The sequence below is a fragment of the Myripristis murdjan genome, chromosome 17, assembly GCF_902150065.1.
Source record: "Myripristis murdjan chromosome 17, fMyrMur1.1, whole genome shotgun sequence".
NCBI lineage: Eukaryota > Metazoa > Chordata > Actinopteri > Holocentriformes > Holocentridae > Myripristis > Myripristis murdjan.
Genome location: NC_043996.1, coordinates 7,681,767 through 7,700,291, shown reverse-complemented (window position 1 = coordinate 7,700,291; position 18,525 = coordinate 7,681,767). Strand labels below are relative to the sequence as shown.

At 40.8% G+C, this 18,525-nt stretch overlaps 1 protein-coding gene across 1 annotated transcript; it reads right to left on the bottom strand.

The window, feature by feature from the left end:
• Positions 1-612: 612 nt before the first annotated feature.
• LOC115375525 (gastrotropin-like) lies at positions 613-2,150 on the bottom strand. Its single transcript, XM_030074953.1, has 4 exons — positions 2,031-2,150; positions 1,739-1,914; positions 1,551-1,640; positions 613-663 (listed from the first exon to the last, which is right to left on the bottom strand). The coding sequence occupies exons 1-4, from the start codon at positions 2,095-2,097 to the stop codon at positions 613-615; spliced, it is 384 nt and encodes a 127-aa protein (XP_029930813.1). The 5' UTR covers positions 2,098-2,150.
• Between the last annotated feature and the right edge of the window lie 16,375 nt (positions 2,151-18,525).

Sequence of the window (18,525 nt, the reverse complement as noted above, 5' to 3'; positions counted from 1 at the left end):
ACCAAAAATTCAAATTTGAAAATGACAGGATTTTGATTACATATTGTCTTCAAATCTTCAAATCCTTATACCCCTGCATGATTTGCAAAACGGTTTATTATGTAAATGCCATATGTAAAATGTGGGTAAATTGTAGTAAGTGGGCAAAACATTCAAAATAACCAGTATGGACCTTTACAAATAGGAACCAACATCTCCATGGAAGACAATGACGCATTTGCAAGATGTCCACTGGCAACTTGGATCCACTGGCTTCCTGTGTCAACACATAGTAATTTATCTAATTTTCCTTACTCTAATTTTGACAAAATATCTCTCTTTAATGAGGAACAACTAAGAACAGTCTCTTTTTAAAGTGAACACTGGCTGCAGAGTCTTCACTTATTATGTCCAGAACTCAAACATGGTCCTTGCAAGTACAGACACACACACACACGCACACACACACACACACACACACACACACACACACACACACACACACACACACATACACACACACATAAGCACAGAGACACAAGCTCATATTGGTATTAAAATTATAGTTTATTGATTGCAACAGTGGTTGTTCTGAGGTCTGCACTTGTTGTAACTGAGGCCAAAGGTCAGCGTTTAGATCTTCTTGCTGGTTCTCTTCAGCACGACAGCCCCAGCTTTGGAGGTCTGGAGAGAGAGAAAGAGGGAGAAGGAGAGGAAAGAAATACAGAAGTAAATTATTAAGGGCTATTCCAGTGCCTTGGTGTAGTTTTCTGTGTACCATCAAACAATCAACAGAGTCTCCCATGGCCCAAAAGAAGAGAAAATAGTTTATCATGTCCCTTAATCTAGACAGCATCATACCAATGGAGAGAAAAATGGAAATGGTGACTGTCACAGTGCCCAGAATAATTTCCTGGTGATAAGAGTATACATTTCAGCTGGGAATTGATAGCTCTGCTATAAAATGAAGGTCATTGGGATATTAAAATTCAGACAAACATTCAGCCGCTCAATCATTTCCACTGGAGTGGCCTGGCCCTCCATTCTCCTGTGACATCAGATATTAAACTCTTAGTTATCTAGTCCCAGTGTTTCATCTTATTTTTCACCGAGTGAAAGGATCAGCCAGTGGGGTGAGAAAAGTCTTGCTTCCAATCCAGATCACCTTGTTAAAAGAATTTTCTCAGATCAAGTGGACTTTCTCGGTAGTAGCGGTGGTGCAAGATATTAACATAAAATTCCTGAAACAGGTTAAATTGTGTAGGAAACAGGTGGAATTGTCTCCTATGGATCGATAGACCTTTTAGCTGTTTCATCATTTAGGAAAAATAAGATTTAAAGAGTGAATATGAGAATGTGTTGTTAGGATGGGTATTTTTTCAGCGTTTCAGCTTTGAAACTTATTTTCCTTACTAGCTCATTGAACTACTGTAGGCCATGAAAATATAATTCATAAATTCTTAAACTGAGTGACATTAACCTTAACCTGTGTCAGTGAAACTTTAATAATCCCCGTAGGGTTTTGTGCTATTTACTTAACATGATAAGACACTATCCTTGTTTCTGCTCACCTCTATGAGCTTTCCTCCGCTGATCTCAGATGTGTGGTGGTAGTTGGGGAAGTCCACACACAGCTTGCCTCCCTCCATGTACACTGTAGCCTGTAGACACAAAGATGATATCAGACAGACTGACATTACAGAATCCCTGGAAACAATCAACCATCATCCATCATCCTGCCTTTCCCGTCTCTCCTCACTTTGAATTTCTTCCCTCCGATGGTCTCCATGTCACACTCCTTGCCGACAGTGAAGGTGTTGGTGACTTTGGCGTTTGTGGGGTAGACTTGCGTCCACGAGAAGGTGTCGCCGTCCTGGGTCACCTCTGTGATCAGCTTGTAGTCACGGCCCTTCTCAATGATGTCAGCAGGAATACCTGGAAGGCGATATTTCAGTGCAATTAGAAGAAGAATCTACACAATAACAAAAGGAGCATAAAGCTGCAAGGATGATTTCATAACTAAAGCTAAAGTTTGGAGTCGGCGGTCTCACCAAGCAGCTTGCAGAACTCATCGTATCCCTCCTGGGTTTCGGTTTCCCATTTTCCGGCGAAGGCCATGTCGAGCTGAGTGCTGGTGAGTGGAGGAGTGAGAGAGGAGATGCCGAGGCAAGCTTGGGGAAGAGCAAGGTACTGAGACCAAGACCGTCTCTGTTTATATACTCCCTCCTCTTCTGCAAGTGATGACACAAGTACAATTACAGCTGAGGATGATGACACCGAGAGGACAATTGCCTACGAGGGAAAGGGAACGGGCAATAATTCACATAAGCAGGCCGTGAATGTTTATGGAGTTTCCAAGCAGTGAGTAAAATGCTGACAACTCATCAAGGTGATGTAGTGGTCCATCCTCTAGGTCAATGAACTCTCCTTCAATGGCTTTATGGTCACACCCTTGACTTTTACTGCCAGGGATTCTGCTAGGACGGGTACAAATAAAACACAGAGTTGTGTTATAAAACGCTATATATCAATTTTGGAAGAAAATATATCATTGTTTGAAGTTGATCATTTGTTATCACAAGGGGCTGGTCTGTAAAATGGATCGTTATCTGCTCATCCAAGGACTTAATTCACCTCTTCTCATTTATACAGCACCACAATATGTTTACATTTTGTGCCAATCCGTCAGTTTATGAGTACATTAAGAACTTTTTTTTTTTTTATGAATGGGTGTGGAGAGGACCTCTTGTTTGAGTAACTTGCAGTAGTAATGCAAGCTTGGGACTATACATGGCCACACCACACAACCATAACACATTCACATGTCCCTATCCTGTGTGTACATTGTATCACATTTTGAATGTGTGCTCGATATTGAGATGAAAAAAAAAAACAAACAAAAAAAAACACTGATGACCAGAAAAGGGTACTTCTCATTTTCTATAATCAGTGGAAGAGATATACTGTAGAGCGTGTGCCGTAATTTGATTCATGACAATGTATTTTTGATTACTACAGTAAACTGCAACTGATTCCAGAGACTACATGGAGAAACTGAGTTATCAGTGTGTTATGAGTGTTTTATGAGTGTTATTATAAAATATACACAGTTTCAGACACTGTCTGCTATAACTCAGTTGTTTCAGGAGTGTAATCACTCCTGGATTAGCCCAATTTATGTGACCTTTATGCACAGAACACTGAGGGTTTTAAAAGTGAGTTTTAAAACATTTAAATGGAAATATGATGTACAGACTGTCCTGCCCTGATACCAGCCTACAAAGTAGTGGCAAATTAAAGAGTCCTGAGCACACCTGTTAACATTACACTGAAAAAAGGGCTTCATGAATGATTTGATTGAATCGATTTTTAATGATGTGTTGCAGTATTCGGTGGGATAGTGAAAATATTATAGATCAGTTCTTAGTAATTAAAAGGTTTATTTAAAAAAAAAAAATCACTGCATTTAGGAGAGCAGGGCATCCAGTAAACAGCAACACAGTAGAAAAAAATGAAAAAAAAACAAAAAACAAAAAAAACCCACTCTGCATCCATGAATCCTCATGCTGACCTTCTTCTTTTTCCTCTCCTCCTCCTGCTTCTTCTTCTTCTTCTTCTTCTTCATCTTCTTCTTCTTCTTCTTCTTCTTCTTCTTCTTCTTCTTCTTCTTCTTCTTCTTCTTTTATTGGCTGGTGCTGTTTGATTGAATGACTTGTCATCACTACATGTTATCCACTAATGTTTTACATGGTGCCATCTTTCCTGGAGGAGATGCAGCAAACACATCAAATGTGCCTGGTGTTTAGGCATAACATCAACTTTTTTTTTTTTTTTTTTTTTTTTTAGAACAGTTAAAAACACAGAGGATTTCTGAAACAGGAGGACAGCAGGACAGAAAGGTAAAATACAGAGGAAAATAGGAGGGTTGAGGGGAGGCTGGTCAAAAAATAACAAAGCACTGTATAAATCTGATAAAACCTGGTGAGGTATAGCCATCTTGTTAATAGAATTATAAAATAGTGGTTGAAAATGATCCATGAAGCTGACTCCACCTGAACCAGCTCAGGCTTCCAGCTGGCAGAGAGACAAACTGTGAATAGGTAAAAGCTCTTTATGCTGCACTTAACTTCACTCTAACACAATACAGCCATTTTCACAGACCATTGAGGGTGGCTCTGCACCGACTATGGCCTATGTCAGCTCGGCCTTGGAGCTCTTTATAGACATATAAACATACAATTGGTCAATACCCTAAAACACAGCCACAATCACAATCACAGGCACACACACACACACATGCACACACACATGCACGTTCACACAAGGGGTCAATGTCTTGCAGTGCACAAGTGCAGTTAAAATCTAATCCCTAGTTGTATTTTACGTTATTACCGTAGTGCACTTACAATATCTTCTGTCTTTTACAGCAACTTTGTGTGTGTGTGTGTGTGTGTGTGTGTGTGTGTGTGTGTGTGTGTTGTGCTTTAGGACAGGACTTCACCTTGGGATTCGTTTGACCTTCAACCCTCCTTATGAAACTTCCACAGCCTCTGGTCAAATTCGGCACGGTATTTTTCCACCGTATTTTTCACTCATCCTGATAACATTTCCTGAAATGTCATCTAGGCATTAAAAAAACAATGCTGCTATCCCCTTTTTGTTTTTTTTAATAGGCTTTGCCGGTCACATATTAAGCCTTTTGTTAATGATTGGCTTTCTGACATTTTTGTTGCTGCTGTCACTTCCCCCAGCCTGATAGTCACAACCTGGTTCATTTGTGGCTGCACCCACAAAACACACCCCAAAAGCCAGAGAGCGAAAAACCATTATTTCAGGAAAATGAGGAATTTATTTGTACACATAAGGCCACTAATAGGGTATGATATATCCTGCTTATTTATGGGTAATCTGCTGTCAAAAGCTTGCATAATGTGGCTTAAATATATTGTCAAACATGGTCAAACATGGCTAAATGCTCTGGATGCATTAATCAGGTGCCCACCTACCTTTTCATTGATGACAACACCACTGCCTATCACATATAAAATATAAGAACTGAGGTCAAATTTTGCCACAATTGGAAGTGAGTGACTGTAATGCAATTTACAAAATGCATGACTGGCAAAGTTTTAATTGTGTGGCCAAGCAATGTCATATCAGTGGTGGCTGCAGTGGTAAATTGTTGGGGATAATGTGATCATTTGGCTGGTGTATTCCATTGTAAATAGGGTAACAGGGTAACGTAATTTGTTTAAACAAAAATGAGGTCTACACTGTGTAAGTCATTGCAAAGAATATGCAGCTTAGCAAGTCATTTTTAGTTTCATGTTTCAAAATTAAAATCTTGTTTTGCATAAAAATGCCAGTGTGATGAGACAATCCCACTCGTTTACAATGGTAATCAGCTTTCAAAATTCCTGAAACAAGTGAAACTGCACTGGTCTCCAATGCCAAAGGACACATCTCATCCCATCCAGAAAAAATAGATTTTTAAAACACTACACGTGGGACTAAAGGACTTGTTAAGAGGTGTATTTTTGCAGTGAGGGGGAAAAAAAGGCAGTTTCCAAGCAGCCAAACGTCTAAAATGCCATGAATGCGGCAAAATGTTGTGTCTCAGCTCAGCTACTTCATTCACAATGTGCTGGACGTGTGAGCGGGAAATGAATGCTGGTTCTCTTTTAATTTGCACGTTTAATTTGAATTGTTAATTCATCTCAAGGTCAACAATTTGTTCAGTAAACACCAGGCCAGGGCCGGGGAGATGACACAATGAGCAGTCAAACTTTATAATCGGTGTTGCAACAGCGTGGTTACACTGTAATAGGAGGCTGTAATTTTGACATTTCGCTGAAACGTTTCCTTTAGTCTCTTTGATGGAGCCTGAATCCCACTGGACAATAAGTAACTAGGATCTCTGCAAGTTACTGATTGTCCAATCACCCGATTTCTCCCAGTCAGTGAAGTCACTCTTTACTCAAGTCTCTCCTCTCCTCTCGTCTTTATTACAGGCATCTTTCTATATGGGGCCGATGAAGATGAGGTTGATGACGATGAATAGGAAGAAGAAAAAGAATAACACACACACACACAAAAAAAAATGCAAACCAGGAGTTAACCAAGAACAAGAGAGAGGAAGAGGGGGAAGGAAGAAAAGATTCTAAAGAAAGATACATACAGATAGATTCCTTTTTATCTACAGCTATAAAGGGGGGATTTGCGATGGAGGAATTAAAGGAGGGGAGGCCTTGATATGCAAATGAAGCTGCTGTTAATCAAAGCAATAAGATTAGCCTTCCAAATTGAGATGAAGAAAGGCTCCATTATCTGGGCCGAGTGTCATGTTTAATAACGCGGAACGGCATGGTAATTCACTACTGACGCAACTTTGTGTGTGTGTGTGTGTTTAGATGACTATGTGTGTATGTGGGAGACAAGTGTGTGTGTGTGAGAGAGAAAGAGAGAGAGCGAGAGAGAGAAAGTAAGAGGCAAAATATATACAGAGAGAGAATTATGTGTGTGAACGAGACAATGAACTTGTCTGTGTGTATGCATGGGTGTCACTGAGAACGAATGTGTTTGTGTGTGTGTGTGTGTGTGTGTGTGTGCGTACATGTGTGTGTACATGTGTGTGAGAGAGAGAGGAAGGGAGAGATGGTGAAAGAGCGACAGAAAGAAGAAGAGCTCATTCCCCTGGGAAAGAGGCGAGTGCATATGTGCGTGTGTGTGTGTGTGTGTGTGTGTGTGTGTGTGCGCTTGGCTTTGATGCAAAAATGTTATACTACATTGTATGGAGGAGGGTACCCTCAATGCATGAGTAATGGTGTGGTAAATGCTACATAGCAACCTTACACAGATACAGGCACACACACACACACACACACACACACACGCATATACACACACACACAATACACAAAAGACAGAGGCAGAGGAAGATGTGCGCTGCTGAAAAAAACACTAATACTAATACTGAAATTAAAGCAAAGTTACATAAGTCTGGATGTAAACATGTTTAACCATGCAGGCCACAGCAGAGCAGCGGGTTTGCTTAAATAGTGCACATACGTGCGCACATACATTTCCCATCATGCCTTGAGACTGGATACACCCCTAAACCAGGGCATTATGTCACGGTGCAGCTTATTAGTAAAATAACACGTCCTCCTCCCTGTTCAACATCAGCCATGGATGAAAGCAGCCCAGTCGGCAAGAAAAAATGTTGGTATTTTACGCTTCTGCGAACCAAGGATATGTTGAAATGTCAAGTTTTCAAGCTTTGTGATATAATCAGTATAAAAGTATATAAAAAAGTTAATATTAAAGGATGTTAGCTCACATTTGGTAACATTAACCATGACTTTCTCCTAACCTTAACCACGACAGTAAACCTTTTCCCAACCTTCTCCTTAATTTAGGGCTGATTATTGGACCTCAAGGTAATTATGTGAACCTTTTACAGAGCCAAAGGGTACAGATGTGTTCCCAAGCAGTAAAAGCTACATAGATGGACTGTTTCCTCTAAATGTTAAGATACAGCATCAGGAAACAGCATTGGTTAGGTCAAATACAATAAATAAATAAATAAATAAATAAGGTAAAATGTTAATTTAATGTAGATTTTTTATTTGTAGGCTATGGTTAAGTAGCCTTGAAATAACATAAGTTTTTTTTTTTTTTTTTTTTTTTTTTTTTTTTTAGATTTGTGGCTATGAAAAAATAGGTCAATATTGTAGTTATACTATACAAACGAGGCTGTTCTCTAAAAGGTACAAATAAGTCCCCATTGTCAATGTTACAAAAGCTGCACATTTTAAAGGCTTCTGTCCCAGCGACAAGTCATTGTAAAGGTACAATTATGTGCTTTATGACTTTCAATGTGTCAGCAAAATTTCCACCTATTTAACAATAAATGCCAAAGAATTCACTAAATGTTGATTACTTTTATATCAACATCCCATTTCTTCTGCAGTGCCTTCAGAAAGTATTCAGCCCCCCTTCACTTTTTGCAACTTTGTTATGTTGCAGCCTGATGCTCCTATCGTTTCAATTAATTTTTCCTCTCATTAAGCTACAGTACCCCATAATGACAAAGTGAAAACAGAATTGTCGAAATTTTTGTAAATTTATTACAAATAAGAATCTGCTTAATTCCTAAATCAATTATCCTACGCTATAATAAAATAATCAATTCAATCAATAAAAAACCTGTAAATGTAAGTCTGGTAAACCACATTTTATATTCAGTATTCCCTCCGAGTTTCCCAAAGGTGTCAATTGTGTGTGTTTGTGGTTTAAATCTGCTGCCAAGGACGTTTGTTTACTGTGACCGTAGCAGCGATACAGCTGAAAACAAGGAGAGAGACGTGAAAAAGAAGCAAAAACAGAGCCGACAGAACACTGTCAGTGTCAGGCTGTTGTTTCACACACGCTTTGAGCTGTGCTGGACCTCTTTATATAGGTTTTGTTATTTAACCAATTTTGGTTTTTGCACTGGTCAGGGGGTACTAGGCTGAAAAAATATTTCAAAGGTGGGGTACATTACTGAGTAAAGTTTGAGAACCAAGGGTTTGCGCCATGAGCGAGTGAGTTTATGGGTCAAGTTTGGCTCCAAAATCAGAGAATGTATGAATCGTGAGTTTTTAACATGACTTGTCATTCTGTCCGCATGTAAGAGTACTTTGCTTCCAGCTCAGTGTCAGGATGCCACCGGTGCCTACAACAATAAACAAAGCCACCACGTCCAAAGAAAGCTGGCCTCACCGACTTTCCAGCGCTACATTATCTTTTTGCCTCTGTCATGCCTTTGGCGTCCTTTGGTACCACAGATGTGCTTTATTTCCGAGAACCACCAGCCCTAACAATACCATGGGATGGGAACAGAGCTGTAGTCATTATACCAAAGTGTCACAATTTTAATTTCAAAATGACATAGTGGCGTTTAAAAGCGCTGTAGGTAGCACCTTCAGCGTGGGAGACAGCGGGTTTGACTGGGAAGGCAGAGCTGCCTCAGTAAGTCAGGCGACATATCAGTATCATTAAACTGTGAGACAGAAATAGGCCACGGTCGTCTACAGCAGTAAGCATTCTGTTGTTATCTTCACTGTTTCTCAATCCATCCTGACAGCCTTACTATCCTTTGGGGAAGGAAACTGTAGTCACTGGTGATTGTAAAGGCTCAACCCTCCCACTTCTTCATCCAGGGAGCCAAATTATGCCTGCATTAATATTTCATATTACATGGGACTTGCGGAGAAACCACATGTGTACTCAGCCCTTTGTCTTTGTGTCAAATGAAATGTGCTCGGCAATCATCAGAGGGTGAATTGAGGTGGTGAGGGGAGGGGCGGGGGCTGGAGGGGAGGGGAGGGAATAGCGGAGGGGGACGGGGGGGATGGGGAGAGGAGGAGGACAGGAGACGGAGAGGTGAGGGAGGAGACGAAGGGAGGGAAAGAGTAGAGCGAGGAGTTGAGAGGAAAGGAGGAGAAAATAGGAGCGATAGGAGAAGAGTCCGTCAGAGCCGAGGGCGAGGGAGGAGAGCTGAGATGGGGAGAACAGATGAAAGCCAAGTCGAGCAGAGGGGAGGAAAGCAGAGAGAGGGAAGGAGAGAAATACCTTGCTGCTCTAAATAATGTAGAGAGGTGAAGGCGCACAGTGGGCCGAGCAGGAGACAAAGGGCCTGCTTAACAGATGTGAATGTTTCACACGGCAGAGAGCAGGTCGCGGAAAACCAAACACAAGCCTTTAATTACGCGGGCCAGCTCATTTCAAGACCTACAGCATTTATGACCAAGCACTCCAACATGCAGACACGGCTGAAGGTGCAAAACTGGGCTGTGAATCAGGGACTCCATTTCATTTTAATCTTTCAAAACTCACAGGCCAATGAATATTTTGCATGGGGATATGTTACCACTTTGCTGAAAGTTTTTTGTTGACTCTCCGGTTTAATCGGCAAGCCAACTTGTTTTTGCTGAAAAAAAATGTCTGTGCAATGAAAGTTTGAATGTAAGCTGTGCCAGAAACGCCAGTGCATCAATGAATTTAATCCTTTGAAACCTGAGCAAATTCACTCAGTTTCTCTCAAAACCATGGGAAAGAGGTCATGAGAAAATTATCAAAAAATGACCTGAAAATGTACAAAAGAGCCAGAAATAAAATCTAATTATTATAAATATATAATTAAAGAAAATTACTATAAATTACCACAAAATTGCCACAGAAAATTACTTAAAAAGGAAAGAAAATAGCAAAAAAAAAAAAAAAAAAAAACACCAAATAAAATAAAATAAAATAAAATAAAATAAAATAAAATGCATCTTGTTTCAGTTTGGTTTCAAATGGGTAACAGTGGCATACTGATGCTTAAAAATGCCATCCGTAAGATGAGTTAATGCACTGTATGTAGGAATTGGTCTGCATTCACTTAAAATGACACTTGGTTCTTTTCTTCTTTTCTACTCTTCTCCCTCTGTGTCTGCCTCTCTCTGTCTCTCTCCCCCTCTCTCTCTCTCTCCCTCTCTTCACTGCACAGTTGGTTGCTTTTGTCTTTCTCTCCTCCTCCCTCGGTCTTTGTCTCTCTCCTGTCTCTGTCCCTTGTCTGCTGTCCCTTCTCCCACCCCGTCCCAGTAACCTCGGGGTCGTGGACTTTGCCAACGTGACACGCCAACCTAGAGGTCCCGCTGCAGACTGGGGCGATGTAGGTCGCTGAAGCCAACGCAGGCGCTCCAGAGGCGAGAGGGCAGGACAAGTCATCCAGATGTCACACACTGACCTCGAAATGGCCTCGTCTGCCTCTGGTCCTCAAGGCACCACACTGAGAAAACGCTGACGTGTGTATCTGTGCATTGAGCATTACTGGTTACCAACATTTTAACTGAAAAGCTGCCTTCATCATCAGATTGTGCCCTAATCGGTTCATGAAATTCACAAAATCCAGGTGGAATTTGTCATTTCTTACATCCAATTTGAGAGTTCGTCAGCCTGTGTTGTCAATCTGTCTTTGAACTCAAATTCTGTTTCATTCCTACATGTGGCTGCTAGATGTACAGTGTGGGTGTGTGCTGAGAAGTGTGTGTCAGACAGGCCTGACTGCGGGCCAGATTTAGATCTGATAAGCTGGCTACCGATGGAAATGTCAGCGCAGTGTGAGAGAAGCGAGGCCAAGATGACTGGGTGGAAGCTGCAACACACACACGTTGGCCTTTTTGTTATTTTCCACCCAGTCCTCAGACACCGTGCATTGACGGAGCACTCCTTACTCGCAAACAAATCGCGAAAACAGCTTAATTGAATTAATCTCATAATCGGAGAGAAACCAATAAGTGTGAGCGTGCAAATAGAGCGCGTGTATCTCAAAGGTTTATCTGTCAGTTTGTTTACGCTGTGTGGTATCGGCCTGCGCTCACAATGCCCTGGCCTGCATCATTCATGTCTTTATCTCCATGTTGACTGAGCTGATCAATTTATACAAAGTCAAATAGAAGTTTAGAGGCTATTAGTTACAGATAAGACAACGGTGAAATTGAGCACTGAGAGGCTTTACATGCCAGGCTACTTTGTAATTAATGCAGATTATTTGTGACCCCCATTTTCTGAAGCCTTAAATCAGTGTGAAGATATCCGAAGTTGGGATGAGAGAACCTCGGCTAATTTCAGTCTTTAATGCTGTGAGAGAGTGTGTGTCACTGGACGAGGAGACCGACGACAGAAACTGCGGCTGTGAAAGCTCTGCCTCGCTTGTTGTATTCCCCAGAAATTCTTTGTAAACGGATTCACATCAGTGCTGAGAATTTTTATTTTTTTTTTTATATTTTTTTTACAGCTGCATTAGGCAACTTCACACTTTGGTGTCCCCAAGTAGCAGCAGGAGATAACTGTGAATTTGTGAACGTTTGAAGGACGAACCGTGCAGAGGAGGGCTGTCGCTCTCTGCTGCAGCCCCATGTCGTGAGTTAGGCTCATCAGACGATCACAGCTCTTGCCGTGTGCAGATTTAAGCCTCTGAAACCTGAGGAACTTGCCTGCAGGCTTTTGTTTGGAAAGTTTTAAAGTTTTTGAAGGGTTTTTGATTGAAAAAGTTGTATTTTGTGTGTTTATTTATCAATTATTTGGTACTTTTCTTGCATTATGATTTTATTTTATGTTTCAATTTTGGCGTAATTTATTGCAATGTATTATAATTATGTTTCCTTATTTGTGATTGATTTTATGGTAAAATTCTTGTAACTTTAAATACAGTATTGTAATAATTATAAATAATTTTCTTGAAATTATTTTATTTTATTTTATTTTATTTTTTTATTTTTCTCTTTTTTATTTTATTATTATTATTTTTTAAACTAGTATTTTGATACTATTCCACAAATTTTTCTTGTAATTTTCTTCCTTAATTTTTTGGTCTTCTGAGTTGTTGTTTTTTTTTTTTTTTTTTCAATATTTTATTTTATTTTATTTTATTTTTTATTTACTTTTACTCAGTTATTTTTGGCATTTTTATGGTTCTTATGGTTCTTACGGTTTTTATGGTCTTTTCTCGTATTTTTTTTTCTGCCTTTGGTGAGTGTGTGTGTGTGTTTGGCTTCTGTGGCTCCTGTCAAACAAATCTCACACTTGTGATCGTCTGAACCAAAACAAACAATTAAAGCCATAAATCAGGCTTATCTGTCCTTCAGGATAAATTGCACAACGCTCAGTAACTCTGATAACACTGATACAGGTGGCCGTGGGTACATCCCATTGTCCATAAATGGGGACAGTGTCACCAACAGATGGGGTTTCTCTTGTTGGAAGCAGACACACAAAGGCATGTGCTCACACACACACACACACACACACACACACACACACACACACACACACACATACACACACACACACACAAACACACACACACAGTAACTGTGTGACTGATAGGTGCTTTTTAACAAGGGAAAATTTGACCTTGAGGTGTGAAAGGCTGATTTAGATAGATAGAGAGAGAGAGAGAGAGAGAGAGAGAGAGAGAGAGAGAGAGAGAGAGAGAGACAGAGGTTTCTGAGGAGAGTGAACACTGACTGGACAGGATGCCCACAGTTTATCTGAAGCTGCCCAGCACTTTCATATAAACCTACTCTCTCTCACCTCATAACTGTTGGAAAAAAAAACAAAAAAAACAACTCAAAGATGTAAACCCTTCAAGGAAGCTGAATAAATACAGAACACAATGTGTGTTTGTGTGTGTGTGTGTGTGTGTGTGTGTGCTCTTTACATGGGAACTCTTAGTTCCCTTTATTTCTTTTCAAAAATATTTACAATATTGCAACTTCAAAGGTGCTTTTCTCATGAGAAAGTGTAACGTCTTGTCTTTAAAAAATAGTTAAATGAATAAATAAATGACTTCAAGTAAAAATGTGAGAAAAGGTCAAATATAAAAATTTTAAAAAATTGCTGCCTGATGAAACACACACACACTCACACACTCACACACACACACACACACACACACACACACACACACACACACACACACACACACACACACACACACACACACAGAAGTATCTTCATTGGCTAAAGTGGCAAAGAAAGGGAATTTCATTCTTAACAAGTTGCCAAACCGAACAGTTAGCAAGTTTTTATTTTATTTTCAAGACAACTTGTCATTTAAAGATTTCTATTTTTGCATTTGATTTTAGAGCATTGTTTTCTTAAACCACTGTCTTTTGCCAGCATTTCTAAAAACAGCTTGACTTGCCACAAACAGAAACAATAAGCATCGAAAAAAAAATCATCAAACATAGCCTCCTTGTAATAACGTAATCAGTATATACAGTATGTGCCCACCTAAGAGGTAAGCCACAATTCAATCAATGCACAAGACTGTGTGTGTCAGTAACACCATGTCTTCAGCTGCGATGCAAGAGAAATGAATAAATAACATTAACAACCTGCTGTAGATAGGCATTCCCCAACTGGATTAATATTGTAACTAAACTTATTCCGAACACATTAGCTGGCCAGATGTGGGTATAATCCAGAGGAAATAAACATTATTTAAGGTGCCCATTCCTTGTGGATGCTTTTTGAGGGGGGAGATCAATAATGTGATATTGTGCATTGTGATTTCTTTTGCACCAGATAACGCTGAAGTTCTCCTGGGGTGTGTGCATGTGGATGAGGCCTTCATTGTAAGGCAAACAGAGTCAGTGAGCTGATATGGAGAGCAGCATTTGCACAGCCCTGAGCACAGGTATTAAATTACTGACCGTTTTAATGCAACAGTATCAATCAATACGAGAGTAATGCAAGAATATCAGTCCAACAGTGGAAAATCTATAGGGCAGTTTTTTTTTTACATTTTGGAGCAAATTATGGTAGATTTGAATCAATGGCATTTAAGACAGCAGAGGTAGCATAATTCATTTCTGCAGCATGGCACACACAGTGAAAGTCTGCTTTGAACCCGGTTCGCTGACATTCATCTGCCAAGAGACAACAGAAATGCAAAGAGTGCATTTTTTGTAAATACTTCTGTCTTTCAAAAAACAAAGACACACTTGGTATGAGTCATGTAACCAGCAGTAAAATAAATATCACTGACAAGAGGTTGTGCGCTTAAGAATTTCAGTGGCACGAAAAAAAAAAGAAGAATCAAACTCCCTGAGGATGATCCTGCAGAGAGTCCGAGCTCCTCTCCTCCAGAGGAGAGATCCCTCTGGAGCTCCAAGCTGATCGATCCCAGCGAGCCTGTCGGCACGTGGCTGAGCCTCACACGGCTCCCAGCGCTGAGCCTCTCTCCGACTCCTGCCAGCACCTGGGGGTGTCCAGGCCCAGCAGCTCTCAGCACTCTGTGAGGGCGCCACCTCCAGGTGCAGCAGCTGCATCGAAGCGAATGAGAAAGATGCCTGCTGTTCTGAGGGAGAGGAAGAAGCAGCGAGAGAGAGGAGACGGAGAGAGGAGCTCTGCTGGCAGGGGGCGCAAGAGAGCTGCTGGACAGACAGACAGACAAAGGCCTGCCTTCAAACAAATGCATAAATCATTCTAACCCACTTTTAGTCCTGACCAAACAGGGCTTTTTATCCTCACTGATTTGGCAAATGGAGCAAATTTGGCATCAGTATGTTTTAAAACTGATTCAACATTGTGATTTATTTTCAACATTCCCTCTAGTTCTCTTCTCTTCTCTTCTCTTCTCTTCTCTTCTCTTCTCTTCTCTTCTCTTCTCTTCTCTTCTCTTCTCTTCACGCTCTTGATTTCAGGACACACTCACTCACCTTCCACTTATGTATCCAGGAATCTGTATTGGCAACTACTTGAAGCTTTCTACTTGTAATTGCACGCACACACACACACACACACACACACACACACACACACACACACACACACTTGATAGAGAGGTACTGGTTGGCTGATTGGCTGATTAAAACTTGGTTGTATGTGGCTGAGTGCGCTCGTATCACGCTGAGATTGCTGCAGCCTCTTGTTAACCCTCATTGTGTGAAACAGCCCAGTGGCTCACCTTCAAGCACTCTCATCAGCCCCTCATTCCCCCAGCTCTTGCTCACTCTCAGCAATTGTGTGTGTGTGTTGTGTATGTGCGTTTGTGTGTGCATGTATATGTTGGCCTGCACAAAAAGTCTGTTTGTGCACTGAGTGTTTAGTGAGGGTGGACAGAGGGTGTGCACGTGTGTCAGTGTGTCTGCATCCACATTACAGGTTAGACTGATCTATCAGTCTGTTTATATTAGCCTCTTTTTTATGATTAAAAACTGGATGTGATGGATGTGATGCAGATTATTATCCATTCCTTCTTTTAACTATGACACACATCAAAACCAGGGTCACAAGATTATTAATATTATCATTAATAGTAGTAGCATAATTTTATTAGTAATAATTTATTGCAATGGGGAAAACACCTCACATTTGTAATTTTAAGTGATCTTTTTTGGCATGAAAATGCTAAAATATGAATAATATCCTCCCAAAATATTGACTCTTTGCAGCTTGAATTCAAAAATGTGCATGCATTGGCCTTCAGAAACGCCTGTGTAATGTGGAGTGGTTTTTTTTTTTTTTTTTTTTTTTTTTTTTTTTTGGTGCGCACCTGTGTGTGCATGCCCATACCAGTGTGTGTTGTTGTGCTCTTGTGTACGAGTGTGTCCCGCTGCCCCTCTCACTAGCTTAATAGTTAACAGCGGTAGCTATGAGAGGGCTTCAACACCCCTCCCACCCCCGCCACCACCGCCACCACCTCCTCACCCGTCCCCTCACCAAACTGATTATTAATTACAGTGTATCTCTTCAGCCGACCGCAGCCCAAACACTGTCCAGCACTGTTGCCAAGGAGACCGGCCAAAAAAGAAAAGAAAAGAAAAGAAAAGAAAAAAAAACTCATTCACAAACAAGATTTAGGAAACCCATATATAAATACAGTCATAAAACAGCAATTCAGTTGAGTTTTCCAATCGATTCACTCATTTCTGTTTCTGCACCCAGCTGGGACCCGATTAAACAAACAAACAAACAAACTAACTAACGAACTAACTAATCTATGGAAAGGTCATGTAATCATTTCAGAAAATCCTGCCTTTCAATCATCAGTCAGTCCAATAATAACCAGTTTTGCCATTGACTGAATGAATGTGCGACGGTACATCCAGTATCATCTCTGTGCTTTTGCCATCTGCTCCATTTTGGACATTTGGTTTATCTGGAGGGTCATTTTATGGCCCTCATGAAGAATTGCTACAATTTTCATATAATATTCCTGTGGGAATCTACAGAGAGTCTGTGGTACTTAATTGTGACTTTAAAGAAACTTTATGGCACTTTATGGTGTTGTTATCTCCTGTGCCATCACTATCATATTCCTAGTGGGACTTAGTGATGCTCGCACAGTGTTCTTCCAAAATATATCATTGGAAGAGTTTCTTGCACAGATTCAGAGTAACCTCAGCTGACACCTAAATAGATTAGCATCATCTCATAAGCACGGCAGAGCACTAAATAATGAAAACACTGAGATGAAACTGCTACCAGTCATCTGGTTGCACAACAGTCAGTCGATCAAAGAGATTATGTGCCAAAAAGTCAGTCATGCCTGAGCTGCACTGCGCTGTGCAATAATCAACCTGGAGCTGTGCCTGCAGCAATGCTAAGGGACATACGTCTCTAAATGGGCTTCTGGCACTCAGCTGCATGGGACTAAAGCTGAGAGGTGTGTGTGTGTGTGTTTGTAACACACACTCATGATGGGATAGAGTGCAGATATACTGCTTGCCAGCAGCACACAATGACTTGTAATACTGCACAAGTGTGTCCAGTGTTTTTTTTCTTTTTGCACTGACCATATTGTGACGGTTATTACACACAACTGTGCACACATGTGCGCGCACACACACATTCACACATACACACACACATATACACACAGACACACACACACACAGTCCACAAAGTGCTTACTGTCTCCTGAGTCAGCCAAGTGCCAAACATCATACAGGAGAACGTGGCTTGAATTTTGAATGTGTGAATGTGTGCGTGTGTGTGTGTGGCAGGCATGATTTCAAACGTGAAAAGCAGCTGCGATGTCATTCAACACAGCAGCCAAGCAACCAAGGTCTAAAGTTGTGCTGTAAAAGACTGTGCAAGATTACGGACCGTTGGTTATCTAAGTCACTTTTCACCAGCTAACACAACAACGGACTGATCTTTGGAAGAGCTCCCACAATATCATCAAAGAAACTAGTAGAGCCAGTTAGTAGGGAGGCGATCAAAAGGAAGTGCAGCACAAAAAAAAAAAGAAAGAAAAAGAAATTTGACCAACTGTTTATTTACATATTCAAAATAAAATAGATAAGCTGGGGTGACTGCACCTAAGGCTCCACCTTGTCCATTCATTTTCTATATCAGGACACTTCAAGCATTTTCATGTTAAATTAGCCCTTGGTAGGGCAGGATATCTACAAATCCAAGTGGTGGATGAAATAAGTCAACAATATATGTGGATATGTACTACATAATAAGGAACAGGGCCACTCCCCCCCCCCCCCAGAGCAGCTCAATCATGCTTTGCTGTAAAACCCCTGCTGATGTTGTGGTTTGAGGGCTTCCTTTATCTTTCTCCCAAGGCAAACCCACCTGGATGAATGGAAAAGGGTTGGAAAGCCTTTCATCAAATCACATTCCTGTTTTCCATTGCTCAGGACTCTGGATTTGGCGCTCCTTCTACACCAAAGTTGTGTGTCTGTGTGTGCTGTCGCTGGACACAAGCCCTTTCTCAATAGCAGGCCTGGCATAAATACCGGCTTTGCGAAGCGGACAATGTTCAGCTGAGTCATAGCTGCTGTGATTTAATTCTGCGGTCACTTTTGAGGCTGCAGTTTTGTGGGACGTGGCAACTATCTGAAGTGTCTGTGAGCTTCAAGCAGCCACTGCTATGCCTCTGTATTTATTTGTGTCTGGAACAAGTTATCGTGATTTGCCAGACTGATGCCCTTGGAGCATTCTTTTTTTTTTTTTTTTTTTTTTTTTTGGACCAGCAATTCGAACACCAAAGAT